The sequence below is a fragment of the Lepus europaeus genome, chromosome 13 (assembly GCF_033115175.1).
Source record: "Lepus europaeus isolate LE1 chromosome 13, mLepTim1.pri, whole genome shotgun sequence".
NCBI lineage: Eukaryota > Metazoa > Chordata > Mammalia > Lagomorpha > Leporidae > Lepus > Lepus europaeus.
Genome location: NC_084839.1, coordinates 69,393,722 through 69,411,386, shown reverse-complemented (window position 1 = coordinate 69,411,386; position 17,665 = coordinate 69,393,722). Strand labels below are relative to the sequence as shown.

The 17,665-nt window shown below is 46.8% G+C and overlaps 1 protein-coding gene across 2 annotated transcripts in view; it reads right to left on the bottom strand.

The window, feature by feature from the left end:
* DGUOK (deoxyguanosine kinase) overlaps positions 1-17,319 on the bottom strand; it is a 36,569-nt gene extending 19,250 nt beyond the window's left edge. Inside the window, exons 1-2 of one of the 2 annotated variants that reach the window (XM_062209676.1) lie at positions 17,132-17,319; positions 1,671-1,783 (exon numbers count right to left, since the gene is read on the bottom strand). In XM_062209676.1, coding sequence (XP_062065660.1) covers positions 1,671-1,783; positions 17,132-17,273 — 255 coding nt within the window. In that variant the 5' untranslated portion in view covers positions 17,274-17,319. The remainder of the gene's footprint in view (positions 1-1,670; positions 1,784-17,131) is intronic. The other variant, XM_062209677.1, reaches the window with a different exon arrangement.
* Positions 17,320-17,665: the final 346 nt, after the last annotated feature.

Here is a 17,665-nt window from a genome sequence, read left to right as displayed (position 1 = left end):
TAGCAGAGAGCTGGGTCGGAAGTGGAGCAGTCGGGTCTCGAACAGGCGCCATATGGGATGCTGGCGCTTTAGGCTAGGGCATTAACTCGCTGCGCCACAGTGCCAGCCCCTGTAATTTATTTCTAAATGGAAAAGTTAACTTTATAAATATATACATACATACATAGATACAAAAATAACTCTAAAATCAAAAATCCTCAATAGGGGCCAGTGCTGTGGCGCAGTGGGTAAAGCTGCCGCCTGCAGTGCCGGCATCCCATATGGTCGCCGGTTTGAGTCCCGGCTGCTCCATTTCCCAGCCAGCTCTCTGCTATGGCCTGGGAAAGCAGTGGAAGATGGCCTAAGTGCTTGGGCCCCTGCACCCACATGGGAGACCTGGAAGAAGCTCCTGGCTCCTGGCTTCGGATTGGTGCAGATCCGGCAGTTGTGGCAATTGGAGAGTGAACCATTGGAAAGAAGTCCTCCCTCCCCGCTTTTCCTCTCTCTGTGTAACTCTGACTTTGAAATAAATGAATAAATATTTTAAAAAATCCTCAATAAACATGATGTGAGTGTCACAAAAGGTAATAAAATTCTGGCTTGGAATACAGAAAAATAGCACCCAAAACAAGTTCTACAATATTCAGTACCATTTAGAGTCTAACTAGAATGTTCTGTTCAGCTCTGAGTACCACTCCTGGTATATTCTAATTGGAAAATGGACAGACTGGAGATCATTACTTAAACCAAGTTACTTTAGAATGACGAATAGTCTGAGGAAAATGAAGTATTCAGCTGAAGGAGAAAAGTCCTGAGGGGGAAAGCAAGCCAATAATGCCTCCAACTAGATACAGGGTTGCCACATGGAAAAGCTGTAAGACAGGAAGGAGTAGAACTTGAACCAATGAGTCAGAGTTACAGGGGTGCAACATGGCACAATGCAAGGGGGAACAGTCTAACAATAAGTTGTTACAAACCAGAATGAGCCACTCAGTAAATGTTCCAGGTGGCTGTAGAAGGAGCTTGTGGAGCCTGAGGAGTCACAGTATAGCCGCCCCCACAACTCCCGAAAAGGTTCATGTTCAAATGGATCTTTGCCTCCTCACACTGATGTGGCTGGTGTTGAAATCTACCCTATGGCCTCTAGCAAAGCAGAAGCCTTAACACCAGGACCCAGGCCATCAAGTAAAAGTGAAATGCCCAGGGCTTGGCATAGCATCATACCCAGCACACGGTACGTGCTTTATCAATGCTTTCACCTCTGCATGGACTCTAAGTGTTGACAGCATGCTTTTTCAGGTAACTTCCAACTGTCAAGACTTACAAAAAAGTTAAAATCACTACAATTAACTACTAATTTTGATGGGTAGCTTCACTAGTAATAATATAAATACTTAAAGGCAGGAATGACAAAATTCATCTTCAAAGCCAGGATGGTTGGACATGCTTTGGGAAACCACAAAGAACAGAGGCGGGCACTTACACAGACACATGAAAGCCACAAAAATCAAAACTAAACATACTCAAACAAGTCATATCCTCTCTGGTGTATGTGGTCTGCTTTCTGGAATGGAGCTATTTTAAAAAGGAGATTCAAACTGGGCTCCTTCACCCACTCAGAGCAAATTAAATTATTACAATTAGATTATTCACCCACGCCTGCCAACTACCCACCACAGCTGAAAACTTACTTTTTGGGTGCCAGCAGCTTGGACATCCTGCCATGTTGCTACAGGTTCTGTAGCTATGTGCCACTTGGGGTAAGTTTTCATGAGTAACTTCACAAAGGTGGACTTTCCCACAGCTGCAATGCAAACAGCATGTATTGGGATGCTGCCCAAAACAGGCTGAAGGAGGACGCCGCCATGCAACCCTGCTGCACATGCTCAACTCAAGGGAACAAATCCTACTTTTTCTATTTCAAAATTCAGCAGCCATGCTGTTGTCAGATTGATGATGGGTCGGGTCATGCTAACCAGAGTCACCATAATGAATACAGGCAACACGGAGAAAGATCCCCTTGAGATTTGATTTGTGATTTTAATGTCCCAACCTCCCAGTGGCAAGAAACAGTTAATAACGGTTGGAAATGTAATAGAACCATCAACAGTAGATGAAATCAGCTACATAAATTGTAAAGCACTAGTTACAGTCCTGTTTGTTCTATGACAGCGCCAAAATTACAGTTTTTCAAGACAGAAAGTGATTATGATCCTCATTCATTCAACAAATCTAACAAATCCAACAAATCCTCATGGAGTGCTAACCTGGTGCTCCAGACTGTTAGGCACGGGGGGTACAATGGTAAACAAAACAGAGACTAGGTTTGAACCCCACAGAGCCTGCATGGGAGACAGTAAACAAGAACATAGTACTACTAACAAATTGTGCGAAGTGTTAGGAAAGAAGAATGCAAGTTGACTCTAGTATAGCTGAGAAGGTCAGGGAAGGAGCCTTTGAAATGATGACACTGGAGGTAAGATCTGAGAGATGAGAGGTCAGCCAGGCCAGCCTTGGGGGAAGGATAATCCATGCAGAGGGGGTAGAAGGAACCAGGGCCTGCACGAGAGAAAGAACTTGATAACAAGGAGAAGTCTTAAGGCCTTGGAAGTATGGCCTCAACAGGGTAAGAAGAGTGGCTCGATTTGGGTATGGCAAAGCAGAGAGGCAATCCAGACACAGGTCACATGGTTACACTGCAGTCATGGCAAGAAGCTTCCATTGTATTCTCAGGGTAATGGAATGTCAATGTCAAGGTTTTATTTTTTTAATCCTTATTTATTTACTTTTATATACTTGAAAGGCAGAGTGATAGAGAATCTTCCATCCTCTGGTCCAATGCCTAAAACCCATAACAGCCAAGGTTAGGCTAGGCCAAAACTAGGAGGCTGAAACTCCATTCAGGTCTCCCACATGGATGGCAGGGGCCCCCAAGCATCTGAGCTTTTATCTGCTGCCTCCCAGGATGCATTTGTAGGAAACTGAATCAGAAGTAAATGTGCTTAGGCCGGAGCCTTGGCTCACTAGGCTAATCCTCTGCCATGCGGCGCCGGCACACCGGGTTCTAGTCCCAGTAGGGGCACCGGATTCTGTCCCGGCTGCCCCTCTTCCAGGCCAGCTCTCTGCTGTGGCCCAGGAGTGCAGTGGAGGATGGCCCAGGTCCTTGGGTCCTACACCCCATGGGAGACAGGGAGAAGCACCTGGCTCCTGGCTTTGGATCAATGCAGTGCGCTGGCCGCAGCGGCCATTGGAGGGTGAACCAGTGGCAAAAGGTAAGACCTTTCTCTCTGTCTCTCTCTCACTATCCACTCTGCCTGTTAAAAAAAAAAAAAAAAGTAAATGTGCGGGGGCTGGTGCTGTGGCATGTAAAGCCACCACCTGCAGTGCCAGCATCCCATATGGGCACCGGTTTGTATCCCAGCTGCTCCACTTCCAATCCAGCTCTCTGCTATGGCCTGGGAAAGCAGTGGAAGTTGGCCCAAGCCCTTGGGCCCCTGCACCTGGATGGGAGACCACAAAGAAGCTCCTGGCTTTGGAATGGCGAAGCTCCAGCCGTTGGCGGCTATCTGGGGAGTGAACCAGTGGATGGAAGACTTCTCTCTCTCTCTGCCTTTCTGTAACTCTGCCTTTCATATAAATAAATAAATATATATATATTTTTTTGACAGGCAGAGTAGATAGTGAGAGAGACAGAGAGAAAGGTCTTCCTTTTTGCTGTTGGTTCACCCTCCAATGGCCGCTGTGGCCGGCACATCTCGCTGATCTGAAGCCAGGAGCCAGGTGCTTCTCCTGGTCTCCCATGCGGGTGCAGGGCCCAAGGACCTGGGCTATCCTCCACTGCCTTCCTGGGCCATAGCAGAGAGCTGGCCTGGAAGAGGGGCAACCGGGATAGAATCCGGTGCCCCTACCGGGACTAGAACCCGGTGTGCTGGCGCCGCAAGGCGGAGGATTAGCCTGTTAAGCCACGGCGCCGGCCTAATAAATAAATCTTAAAAAAAAAAAAAAAAAAAAAAGTAAAGGTGCTGGCACTTGAACCAAACACTTGAATATGGGCTCTGGGCATTCCAAGCAGTGGTTCAACCCATTGAGTCACAATGCCCAGCTGGACAGAAGTTGTTTTTGTTTTTTTTTTAAATATTTATTTGAAAGTCAGAGTCACACAGGGAGAGGAGAGGCAGAGAGAGAGAGAGAGAGGTCTTCCATCCGATGGTTCACTCCCCAATTGGCCAAAACGGCCGGAGCTGCGCCAATCTGAAGCCAGGAGCCAGGAGTTTCTTCCAGGTCTCCCACGTGGGTGCAGGGGCCCAAACACATGGGCCATCTTCTATTGCCTTCCCAGGCCATAGCAGAGAGCTGGCTGGGAAGTGGAGCAGCCAGGAGTCAAACCAGCGCCCATATGGGATGCTGGGCTTCAGGCCAAGGCATTAACCCACTGCACCACAGCACCGGCCCCATGGATAGCAGGTTTTAAGCAGAGAAATTACAAGACCTTTGAACATTCTTTACTGGTTACCATGCAAAATGGGAGAGAGGAGGGGATATGACAGCTCCTGCTGTAGGGACAGTATCCGCAGACTTGGTGATCACCCTCAGAAAGCGGAAAGATCATTCTGCCAGTTGAGTCAGCTTAGGCTGAAGGGGAAGAAGGCACACCAGTAAGATGATAGCAGCTTGATGAGGGTGACAGCAGAGAAGGAAAACAGTGGCTGCTTTCAGATACCTTTTGCAGACGAAATCAATCTTGTATACCACAAATTCAGGTTATCACTGCCCATTTATAGCAATGTCTGCCCTAACTAATCTGAACTCCAGACATCTCTACTTCAATGTCCCACAAACACCTCCAAACCTATATATTCTCTAAATTAACTTATTTTCCTTCCCACTAAGCTGAGCTTGTTTGTATATCCCAGACCTCCAGATTTGGCAGCATCATCCACTCACTGTAAGAACTTCCTCCTCTGCCAATCAACAGTCCCGCAGCCACAAGTCCTTTTGCATCTGTTTCTCAATTTTTCCCACTGGTTTTTCTCTCCATTCCCACTTGCATGCTCAGACCAGGTTGTCATCATCTCTTGCCTCTCCAAGAGCGTCCTCTTCAATCCATCCTCCATGCTACGGCCATACTAAACATGAAGTAACACTGCTTACAATCCTTCTTGGGGCCGGTGCTGTGGTGTAGCAGGTAAAGCTGCCACCTGCAGGGCCAGCATCCCATATGGGCGCCGGTTCGAGTCCTTGCTGCTCTACTTTCAATCCAGCTCTCTGCTGTGGCCTGGGAAAGCAGTAGAAGATGGCCCAAGCCCTTGGGCCCCTGCACCCGTGTGGGAGACTCGGAAGAAGCTCCTGGCTTCCTATCGGCATGGTTCTGGGTGTTGCGGCCAACTGGGGAGTGAACCAGCGGATGGAGGACCTCTCTCTCTCTCTGCCTCTCCTTCTCTCTCTGTGTAACTCCAATTTTCAAATAAATAAATAAATCTTTAAAAAAAAAAATTCTTCAACACTTCTCTATTGCCTGTCTGACCAGATCCCGGTCCTCTGCATGGTCTATAAGATACAAAAGATCAGCTCCCGCACATTCCTCTCTGGCCTCAACTTTCTCTCGGGCATTCTGCGCTCCTGCTGGACCAAACTCCTGGCAACTCCAATCATGCCTCTTCGTCTCTTGAAAATGTGACTTTGCATATGCTTTCCCATTTCCTAGAGTACCTCCTTTCCTCATCTGGCCAAGTCCTACTCAATCTTCAAGGTTCTGCTCAGTGGGAAGCCTTCCCTGAACTCAGATGCCTCTAAACTGGATTAGCTAATTCTCATCGGTGCTTGGCCTGGTACTCTGGATGAGACTCCATTACTGCAATTGTAATTGTGTTTCTCCAGGTAGAAGATGGGCTCTTTCAGGTAGAAAACAAAACTCAGCCTAATAACCTGGTTAAACGAATAAGGCACACAGTCTATTATTAATTTCAGATCCTTCTAAAGGCTGAACTTGTCAAAAATAAAAAACTGAACCTCAAGAGCATATTTGAAGCTCAATCTTCTATCAAAAGTGATCCATCTTTGAGCAGGCATTTGGCACAGTGGTTAAGACGCTGCTTGGGATGCTGTCATCCCATATCAGACTGCCTGGGTTCCAGTCCCTATTCCACTTCTGATTTTAGCTTCCCGGTAATGTGCACCCTGCAAGGTAGTGAGTGAAGGCTCAAGTACCTGGGTACCTGCCACCCATATGGGAGACCTGGAATGAGTTCCAGGTTCCTGGCTTCGTCCTAGCCCAGCTCTTAATGTGGTGGGCATTTGGGGAGAGACCTGTCTTATCCTGTCAAATTATTTTAAAAGCTTGTCTCTTTCAAATGAGTTTCCCCTTTAAAAGGAATCCAAAGGGAACCCAGAGAAAGAAGATGGGTACCCTTCCAGTCAATCCTATTAGTCCTTGGTGATTACTGATCAGGAGTGCTTGATGTCTCAGCATTAAGAGCCTACACATCCAATACATGACATTTATGACACACCACCCCAACTCCTCTCTGAACACCCAGGGTAAGAACAAACAGTGTGCATTCTGTACAGTCACGCTCTCCTCTCAGCCCCCACTTCCACTCAACTTGTGTGTGCCTTTTCACATTTGCTCAGCCCCTGCTCTTCCCACACGTCAGTGAGTAAATGCTTTCCCCTGCTCTTCTAGACCCATGTCTAAATCCTTTCCCCTACCAATCCTAAGGTCTCATCTCTTCACAAGTTCAGGATTACTCTAGCTCATCTCAAATTCTTACCACTAGTGTTAGGTACCAGTTGGTTAACTTTGTGTATTATCTGATAACAACCTGCCCTGATTAGGTGTTAGCTTAACATATGCCCCAGATGGTCAACTTTTACACTGCAGATTGTTCTAAAACATGGTTCTTGCCTGGGGCCACAGCACCGGCCCCAGGGCAGTACTTCTTAAACTAAGTCCATTGGATATGAGCTCTGCCAGGCATTATTAAAAGTTTTTTAAGAATTCAGTTATATGTTTATTTTAATTTTATTTTTTTGACAGGCAGAGTGGACAGTAAGAGAGAGAGAGACAGAGAGAAAGGTCTTCCTTTGCCGTTGGTTCACCCTCCAATGGCCGCCGCGGTTGGCGCGGTGCTGCTGGCGCACCGCGCTGATCCGATGGCAGGAGCCAGGTGCTTCTCCTGGTCTCCCATGGGGTGCAGGGCCCAAGCACTTGGGCCATCCTCCACTGCATTCCCTGGCCACAGCAGAGAGCTGGCCTGGAAGAGGAGCAACCGGGACAGAATCCGGCGCCCTGACCGGGACTAGAACCCAGTGTGCAGGCACCGCAAGGCGGAGGATTAGCCTAGTGAGCCGCGGTGCCAGCCCTATATGTTTATTTTTTAAGAAAAGATTTATTTTATTTGAAAGTCAGAGTTAAAGAGAGAGGTCTTCCATCCACTTGTTCACTCTCCAAATGACCACAACGGCCGGAGCTGGGCCAATTCAAAGCCAGGAGCTTCTTCTGGGTTGTTTGTGCGTGGGTGCAGGGTCCTAAAGACTCGGGCCATCTTCTACTGCTTTCCCAGGCCATGGCAGAGCGCTGGATCAGTAGTGGAGAAACCGGGACTGAAACCGGTGCCTACAGAGGATGCCGGCACTGCAAGTGGTGGCTTTTTACCTGCTACACCACAGTGTCAGCCGCCAGTTATATATTTAGAGTAAAACTAGAGACAGAATATCTTCTTTAGTACTGTCATATCTAATCAAAATGGCTTTTCTCTTCTTGCTTGGGTGCTGTGTTTTTAAAAATATTTCTAAAGACAAGTGTTTGAAAGTGTTTCCAGGTGCTTCATAAGATGGTGATGTGGGACCAGCACTGTGGTAGAGCAAGATAAGCTTCCACCTGCAGCGCCAGCAGCCCATATGGGCACTGGTTCATGTTGCAGCTGCTTCTCTTTCGATCCCACTCTGCTTATGGCCTGGGAAAGCAGTGGAACGTGGCCCAAGTGCTCTCTCTGCACCTGCATGGGAGACCCATAAGAAGCTCCTGGCTTCTGTCTTTGGATTGGCTCAGCTCAGGCCATTGTGGCCATTTGGGGAGTGAACCAGTGGACAGATTTCTGTCTCTCCCTCTGTCTGTAACTCTACCTCTCAAATAAATAAATAAAATATTAAAAACAAAACAAAACAAAAACTGTGGTGGTGTTTGGTTCTCTACTGCTAAGAGACCTACTCCTGACCATGAGAATACTGTCTACAGAAAGCCTCACTTCCTCAGGCAATACTGGCCTCTTATCATTATCTCAGACTTAACACAATTTGGTCAGAGCCCCCTTAAACATTATCTTTCAAAAAATCCCCTTAATACCAAGAAATCTGGGAGGCACCAGACCTCACAAGCAACATCAAACCTTCCCTCAGGGTCTTAGCTATCAGTGAGTTTTATTACATCAGCCATGACTTTTAAACATGGTAGGAGGTATTTTCTTAAGAGTGTATTACTTAAACATGTTCATTCCATTAGCTCCAGGATTGCCCCTCTACAAATCAACCAAAGAATTCTGTTGTTAATGTTCATAGTTTTGTAAGCCAGGTATTTTGCTCCCAACAAGTTTTTCTATAAACTACAATTCCTGCTATAGCCATATTCTGCTAAAACCTAGCAGTAAGATACTATTTGTTTTAATACCCAAATAATATTTTATTTTGTCAGGAACTGCAGTTGATGCTGCATTATTTCACTCATTCATTCAACCAACAGATGTTTATTGGGTGGCTACCAAAAAGCAGGCATTATAACTAAAATAATGACCGAGGCTGAGATCTTGCCCTTGAGGATTTCATATTACAACCTGGAGACCCAGGATTGTATGGGCTCTGAACCTCAAAGCACCTTGGGCAAACTTAACAGATCAGGCGGCAGGCTTAAAATAGAAATGTAATACATTTTTACTTTATATTAAAAGTTTAAAAAATACATTAAAAGAAACTTACACATTTTTACTTCTGATTCATTTTCTTTGCATCGGAAAATGTTTATCAAAACAAACAAAATAATCTAGAAGTCCTTCACTTCCAAATAACAATCCAAACCCGTCCATTGAGAAGGAAAGACCTTCTGGGCTAGCAAAGCCCTCTTCCCTGACTCTGCCTACCCTGTGATTTATCTTCCACTGTCACTTTCTCTCCAGCTCCACTTCACCCCTAGGCAGAGTTAATTACTGCCTGCTCTGGTTTACCAAGGTATTATGCTCCAATTATCTGTTCACTCATCACTCTCTCCAGCTAGACTGGGAGCTAGCTCTTTGAAGACACAAACTAACCTTATTCCCTTTGCTTCCTGAATCTCTAGCCAGGTAGTAAGAATAGAGAAGGGGATAGGGGATTGCAGTAGTGGTTGAGACTCTGCTTGGGACCCCTGCATCCCACTACTAGAATGCTTGTTTGAAGTCCTGGATCTACTTCCAATTTAAGCTTCCTGCTGATGTACACGTTGGAAGCAGTAGGTGAAGGCTCAAACACCTGCATCTCTGAAATCCCTGTGGGAGACAGTTTGGAGCTCCTAGGTTTGGCCTAGCCCAGCCTGGGCTGTTGTACAGTGGCTACCAGTGAATGAGGATCTGGCTGTCTTAGTACCTATCAAAAACAGAAAGAGGCATCAGTACTGTGGCATAGAAGGTTAAGTTCCTGTCTGTGATGCCAGCATCCTATATGTAATGGATTCCGTATTTTGAGTCCCTGCTGTTCCACTTCCAATCCAGCTCCCTGTTAATGTGCCTGGGAAGGCAGCAGAAAAGATCTTGAATTCTTAGGCCCCTGTCATCCATGTAGGAGACCCGGATGGTATTCCAGTCCTGGCTTCAGCCTGAGCCTGGCCTAGCCCTGGCCATTGTGGCCATTTCGGGAGCAAACCAGCATATGGAAGATCTCACTCTAACTCCGCATTTTAAATAAATCTTAAAAAAGAGATGGACGGATGAGTGAAATGCAGTGAATCAGAAAAACAAAAAATCCATTACACAGAGTTTCAAATGAGTTCTTGAACACCCCCCCCCCCCAATTCCTTGCTCAATTGTTTAAACTCAGTAAAAAACACTTTAGAGATGTTAAACATCTAGTTTTGAATGCTGCAGGCAACATGTTATTAGGGAACCCTCTACTGCTTTAGTGTAAGCCTCTAGACTGAAAAGTACAAAACATTTTGCTTTTCTCTGGTTGGTCTTTGAAAACAAAAAGTGAGAATGGTCTGAGATAACTTAGGGACAACTCTATTTCATATAGCAATTTTTTCTCCAACTTATGTTTGTATTCATAAAATACAATGGCTTTGGAAGATAAGATTATTCATCACTAAAGCATATTATCTTCCAAAGCTAGGTATTTTATTTCTTAGATTTTCAGGGGTTCTTGGTATCAAGCTTTTGCATTTCAGTCGCACTTCACACAAGGTTTCATAAACCCCTTTAGATGCCATTAGGTGCCACTTCACTGGACCATTCTCCCATGTGGCTGTCTGCAATTTATTTCTTTTTCTTTCTTTCTTTTTTTTTTCTTTTTTTTGTCAGGTAGAGTTGTAGACAGTGTGAGAGACAGAGACAGAGAAAGGTCTTCCTTCCATTGGTTCACTCCTCAAATGGCCACTATGGCTGGCGCTGCACTGATCCGAAGCCAGGAGCCAGGTGATTCCTCCTGGTCTCCCATGCGGGTGCAGGGGCCCAAGCACTTGGGCCATCCTCCACTGTCCTCCCAGGACCACAGCAGAGAGCTGGACTGGAAGAGGAGCAACCGGGACTAGAATCTGGTACCCGTGTGGGATGCTGGCGCTGCAGGCAGAGGATTAACCAAGTGAGCCATGGCACTGGCCCTGGCAGTCTGCAATTTCAAGATCAGATTAACAGGATTCAGAATGGCAAGCCTACTTTGTTTAGGCAGGGGTTCATCTTCTCCTATCCCAGTTTCCCCAAAATGGCACTCTCATTCTGATCTGTGTGGGGATGCCACCTGTGGTTAGAGAAAAATGTAACTCGATTTTAAAAAAGTTTAGTATATTCTTTCTGTATGTGCCAATGACTAACTTCCACATGGCTGTCACAGCACAGGATTCAAGAATTTGGTAAACACTGAATGAGTACAACGGATCAAGCATGGGAGTTAGTGCCAGTGATACAAAAATCAACAGGACACTGAGTGACTCCAACCCAGGAAAGGTGTTGAATGTGCAAACAATCTCAACAGAACTCAAATGCTGAAGAAGCTGTGCGTACAAAATGTTTTAATAGCCCACAGAGGAGGCAGTGACTAATTCTGTCTGGGGACAGCCATCATGGTGTGTGGGGTGATGGAGAGATGAAAGTAAAAACAGCCAGATTAAGTCCCCCAGCCTCCTTGACATCATCCTTTCCTTGGGCAACTGCATACACTATCAAACCATCAACGAATACCACTACCAGTCAACAATTTCCCTTTCTGAAACCGCAGCACTCAATTCCAGTCTCATCACCAGGTACACAATCTGATCCCAATCTGCCTCAGAATATGGATCTCTGTAAATCTCAAAGTAACTCACACAGTCTACCAGCACTGTGGCCCAGCAGATTAAGCTTCTGCTTGCAATGCTGGAATGCCCTACTGGAGTGCCAGTTCGAGTCCTGGCTGTTCCACTTTTGATCCAGCTCCCTACTAATGCACCTGGGAAGGTCCTGCCACCCATGTGGGAAACTGGCTCCTGGTTTCAGTTTGGCCTACACCTGGCTGTCGACATCATCTGGAGAAAGAACCAGCGATGGAAGATCGCTCTGTCTCTTGCTCTGCCTTTTAAATAAATAAGTAAACTTTAAAAAATCACTTGTATCACCCTCAAATTATCTCTTTTATTTCCATCTTAGCTTTTGCATAAACTTAAGTGTCATCACTATTCCTCCTTATTTCTTCCTTTTTTTTTTTTTTTTTTTTAAACAGGCAGAGTTAGAGAGACACACAGAGAAAGGTCTTCTTTTATCCGCTGGTTCAACCCCCAAGTGGCCGCTATGGACAGTGCGCTGCGGCCGGCACGCTGCACCGATCCGAAGCCAGGAGCCAGGTGCTTCCTCCTGGTCTCCCATGCAGCTGCAGGGCCCAAGGACCTGGAACATCCTCCACTGCACTCCCAGGCCACAGCAGAGAGCTGGGCTAGAAGAGGAGCAACTGGGACAGAATCGGCGCCCTGACTGGGACCAGAACCCGGGGTTCCCGGCTGTAGTCGGAGGATTAGCCAAGTGAGCCGCGGCGCCAGCCGATTCCTTACTTCTAAATGGCCACCAAGTCCTGTGAATCCCACTTCTAAAGCTGTCTCAGATCATCAATGTCTGTCCTGCATTCCCTCTGTTAAGGCCTGCATCTTTCTTCCCCTCAATTACTATAAATCCAGTCTACCTACTCCAAACTATTCTAATTCATTTATTCAAAAAACTGGATGCAAGGTACTCATAGTACTGCAGTAAATAAGACAAAGCACCTATTTTATGGAGCTTTCGTCAATTCAGTGATTCTAGTCAATGTCTTTAAAAGATTCATTTTATTTATTTGAAAGGCAGAATTAGAGAGAGGCAGAGAGAAAGAGATCTTCCATCCTTTGGTTTACTCCCCAAATGGCCTCAACAATCAGAGCTGGACTGATCTGAAGCCAGGAGCTTCTTCTGGGTCTCCCATGCTGATGCAGGGGCCCAAGGACTTGGACCATCTTCTGCTGCTTTCCCAGGGAGCTAGATCAGAAGTGGAGGATCTGGGTCTTGAACCAGTGCCCACACAGGATGCTGGCACTGCAGGCGGTGGCTTTTCCCACTAAGCCACAGCGCCAGCCCCCAATTTCCTTTTTAATATCAATCTAGGGGCAGGTATTTGGCATAGCCTGTATCCCATACTGGCATACCTGACCCCAGCTGGTGGCTAATGCAGACCCTGGGAAGCAATGATAATGGCTCTGTTCCCCACTTGGGAGACCTGGATTGAGTTCCTGCCTCCCAGCTTTGGCTTGACCAGACTTGTCCATTGCAGCCATTTGCGGTGTGAATCAGCAAACAAGCTCTGTCTCTCAAATAAATAAAATTAATCTAGTTGTGGCACCTAACAGCTTTGTCTTCAGTAGCTTCCCACTAGCAACCAGATAAAATCCTAGCATGGTCACAAAGCTCTTCAACATTTGGCAACTCCTACCCTTCTAACCTCTTTTTCTGCCATCCTCCTCCAAGCCCCTTACACACCAGCTACTTCTCTTTGGTTAAAACTGCACGTATTGGGGCCAGCGCTGTGGCGCAGTGGGTTAACGCCCTGGCCTGAAGCACTGGCATACCATATCGGTTCAAGGCCTGGCTGTTCCACTTTCAATCCAGCTGCTCCACTTTGGATCCAGCTCTCTGCTATGGCCTGGGAAAGCAGCAGAAGATGGTCCAAGTCTTTGGGCCCCACGTGGGAGACCCGGAGGGGTTCCTGGCTCTGGATCGACGCAGCTCTGGCCATTGCAGCCAACTGGGGAATGAACCAGTGGATGGAAAACCTCTCTCTCTATGACTCTCCTCTCTGTGTAACTCTGACTTTCAAATAAATAAATAAATCTTTAAAAAAAAAAAAAAAACCCACATGTATTTCTTCAAGCTTCATTGTCTTGGCAAACGTTATTTCCTGTGCCTGAAACACTTGTCTTCTTCTTCCCTTACTCCCATCAAGAATTCCTAGGAGCTGGCGCTGCAGTGTAGTGGGTAAAACTGACACCTGCCAGGCGGACATCCCATATGGTCACCAGTTCAAGTACCGGCTGTTCCACTTTCAATCCAGCTCTCTGCTACAGCCTGGGAAAGAAGTAGAAGATGGCCCAAGTCCTTGGGCCCCTGCACGTACGTGGGAAACCAGGAAGAAGCTCCTGGCTTCGGACTGGTCCAGCTCCAGCCATTGTGGCCATCTGGGGAGTGAACCAGCAGATGGAAGACCTCTCTCTGCCTCTCTGTAATACTGCCTTTCAAATAAATAAATCTTTAAAAAACATTCCTATTCCATAGACTTGTTTCCATGTCCAGTCATGGACCACATCACACAACATGGAAATTAGGTTTAGAAGTCTGCTTCTCTCACTTGCTTGTAAGCACCTTGAAGGACAAGCGCTGTCTCACATTCAGTACCGTGCTTGGCATGCGGTGGACTCCTAGCAGGCACTCAGCAAGCCTCTGCCACATGAGAAAGCAAGGAGGCAGCACAGAAATCCGTGAGGCTAGGAAGCAAAAGGGAAGTGCGAGGGAACTCAAACTCCACCAGGGAACCTGGCCAAAGGACTTATTTTGTTAAGTCCTCTGGTCCTGCTGTGTTCTGATAGAACTTCTTTTAGGGATGTGCTTTTTAAAGTACACGACAACATCTTTAAATATAATCATCAGGCGGGTACCAGAACCCTTTCTTCTCACTCCTTTTAATGTCTGTCTAGAGACAAAACACAGCCGTGGTGACTGGCCTCACTTCCACTCGTAACCACTAGCCTACAGCGGGCCCTTGATGCTGCCCAGCATTCGGACACTTTTGCTCATTCACTACTGTTTCAAGTCTCCTTCCCCTAGAGCCCATCATTAGTGACGTCCTTTCTTCCTGTTTCACTGGGGAAACAGACACAGCCAAAAGATCTTCCCCAAGTTCTGTCCATACCTACTCAAGTCAGTGCTCATGGAGTTTGCCAGCCCTCCTGTTACCAGGGGTAAACCCTGCTCTCAGCTAGTGCTGACCTCTTTCCACCTGGGCAACAGACCCCATTCTTTTTTGCTTATTGAAAAATCACTCCAAAAGTTCTAGCCCCTCTCTTGCTTTGCCAATTTTCTCCCTTTCTATTAGATCATCTGTCAGCTTACAAACACGCTCAAAGAAGAAGAGGAGGAAGAGGAAGAAGCTCTCAAACCCTCTTTTTTTTTTTTAAGGTGAAATGAGTAATCTGGTGGTAGCCAATCAGCTACTCCTCGTGGTTCTGTCTTTTTTTTTTTTTTTAAGATTTTTTTTTTTTTTTTTTTTTTGAAAGTCAGAGTTTCACAGAGAAAGAGAGGCAGAGAGAGAAGCCAGGAGCCAGGAGTTTCCTCCAGGTCTTCCCACGTGGGTGCAGGGGCCCAAACACTTGGGCCATCTTCTACTGTTTTCCCAGGCATTAGCAGAGAGCTGGATCAGAAGTGGAGCAGCCGGGTCTCAAACCAGCGCCCATATGGGATATCGGCACTGCAGGCAGCAGCTTTATCCACTACGCCACAGCGCAGGCCCCTCAAACCCTTTTTCAATGTCAGCTGCTGAGTTAGCCTGCAGTGTGGGCATCCTTTGTGGGCACCAGTTTGAGTCCTGGCTACTCCACTTCCGATCCAGCTCCCTGCTAATGTGCCTGGGAAAGCAGCAGAAGATGGCTCAGGTCCTTGGGCCTCTGCACCCACGTGAGAGACCCAGATGAAGCTCTTGGCTTCGGCCTGGGACAGCCCCTGCCATTGTGGCCATTTGGGGAGTGAACTAGATGAAGCTCTCTCTCCCGTCTAATTCTGCCTTTCAAATAAAACAAATAAATCTTAAAAAAAAAAAAAAAATTCAGCTGCTACCCTGGAACTCCCCTTTCTAGGAAACTTCTGAATAATCATCTTACTCTGTCTCCAGTTCCTCAACTCCCACTCTCCCTGAGCCTATGCTATCCAGGGTTCCACTTCTACCATTCCTAAAACCACTCTTCAAATTCACCAAAGACGTTCATTTAAACAGTATTGCACAGGTGATCAATCATTCCCTTCCCGTCACTTGAACACCTGCCCTTCGCAGCAAGTTTCCATAAGTTACTGCAGTGTTTACCTCCTAATTAACACCACCTACTCTCCACCTACAAGCCAGCCTGAACTTTTTATCATTTAACTCAAACCGCGGGGCTTCCAGTCTCAATCAGACTGAAAAGCTGTGATAGATTACAGGCCTATACCCTTGTGCTGCCCCCTCTGCCCTCTGACCTCATCTCCCTCCACTCTCCACCCTCACTCTCCTCCAGCCACAGTGACCTCCCTCCTAGTCCCTGACCACATTTCCACCTCAGGGACTTTCCACTTTCTCTTCACTCTGCTTGGCAAATTCTTCTCCGAGTTAACCCACACGGTCCATTCCCTCATCTTCCTCGGGTTTTTGCCCAAACGCCACCTTCTCAGGAAAACCTTTCTTGACTACTCAACATGACAACTTCCCTCAGTCTTGCGTGCCTGACTTTTCTCCATCATACTCACTACTACACTGTCCACCTCTCCTTACTAAAGCTCCACGAGAGCATAGACTTTCATATGTTCTGTTCACCGCTGTATCCTCAAGCCAAGACCGGCGCCGGCATATGGAAGGTGGCTCATAGGACGATTTGTTGAATGAATAAAATGAGAAATTCTCAGTTTGCTGCTAAAGTGTCTTCAGTTTTCCAACACTTGTTATTGCCACTAGGGCTCACTGCCTTTGCAGCTCTTAACTATTAAATCGGAATTCAGTAATATTAAGTTGAAATTTTTGCTTTCATTTTGCTTTCTGACTACTTTTTAAGATACTGGGTCTCTATTTTTATAACAAAGTTCAAATTCAGTTTTAAAAAATTAAATTTAACACGTTTTCAGTTGTTAAAAGTGAGTTCCTTCTAAGAACTATCTACGAAATTAGTGTAGCTAGCACAAGGACAAGACAAAAATGGTGAAAGTGGTATCCAAATGACAGGTTTAAGAAATCTCTTAGAGTAGGGCTGACAGATAAAATACAGGACAGCCAATTAAATTTGGATTTAAGATCTACAACATTCCTTGTTTATCCAAATTTTAACTGGGCATTACATTTTTTGTTCTTTCCTAAATCTAGGAATACTAAAAAGCCGCCTCCATTTCTACTAAAACAAACAGAATTCTTGTCCTAGTTATTGATTGCGGGCTTTTATGCCCCAGTAAACGTGTCCCTGTGGGCGGGGACTGCGTGATGCTCGATGACCTAAACATCAGAGGCAAAGCCCCACAGTGCATTTTGGGAGAGGAAAGGCCCTACAGCTCGGAACCAGCAGCTTCGCCGCATTAGACGCTGGGGGTGGAACGGGGGAGGGGGATTCTGGGCCCAGTTTCCTTTCCCAGCCTCTCAAGTCACCAGCTTGGAGGAGGCCATGGCTTCGCAGCCACTTTCCGGCCCTTACCAATGTTGCCTTCGATGGAGAGCCTTCGGGGTCCGCGGCCCGCGTGCAGCCCCCTGGAAGAGGGCGCACCCTCGAGCGCGTTCTGAGCCATGGAACTCAAGGCTGCTCGAAGCCCACGTAGAAAGTGCCGGCCCGCGGCCATCCCACCCACGCTTTGCGCAGCGATCACTTCCGCTGGGAGCACTTCCGCCCTAGTTATCGCTGTTCACGCACCCCGGCGCGCCGCTGACGTCAGGGCACCGCCAGGCAGGAAGTGAGCGGGCCGGAAGGGGCTGGGAGGGAGGGGCCCAGGGAAACGCTTTTTCTCGCGATGTTTGTGTAGAGTGCTTGAGAGAAAGGAGTCTTCCCCCCACCCCACCCCACCCCCAGAAACCTTTTGTTTAAGGTAAACGAACTTAAGGCATTTTGTAAACACAACTTCAGAGACCTAGTGGTTCTTCCCACCGTACCTCCTTGGGTAGGGGGGATGGGAGAGTTTGCACTGCTGGAGTTGCAGCGGTGGGCGTAGGCCCTTGGTTTTAAAAATTAATTCAG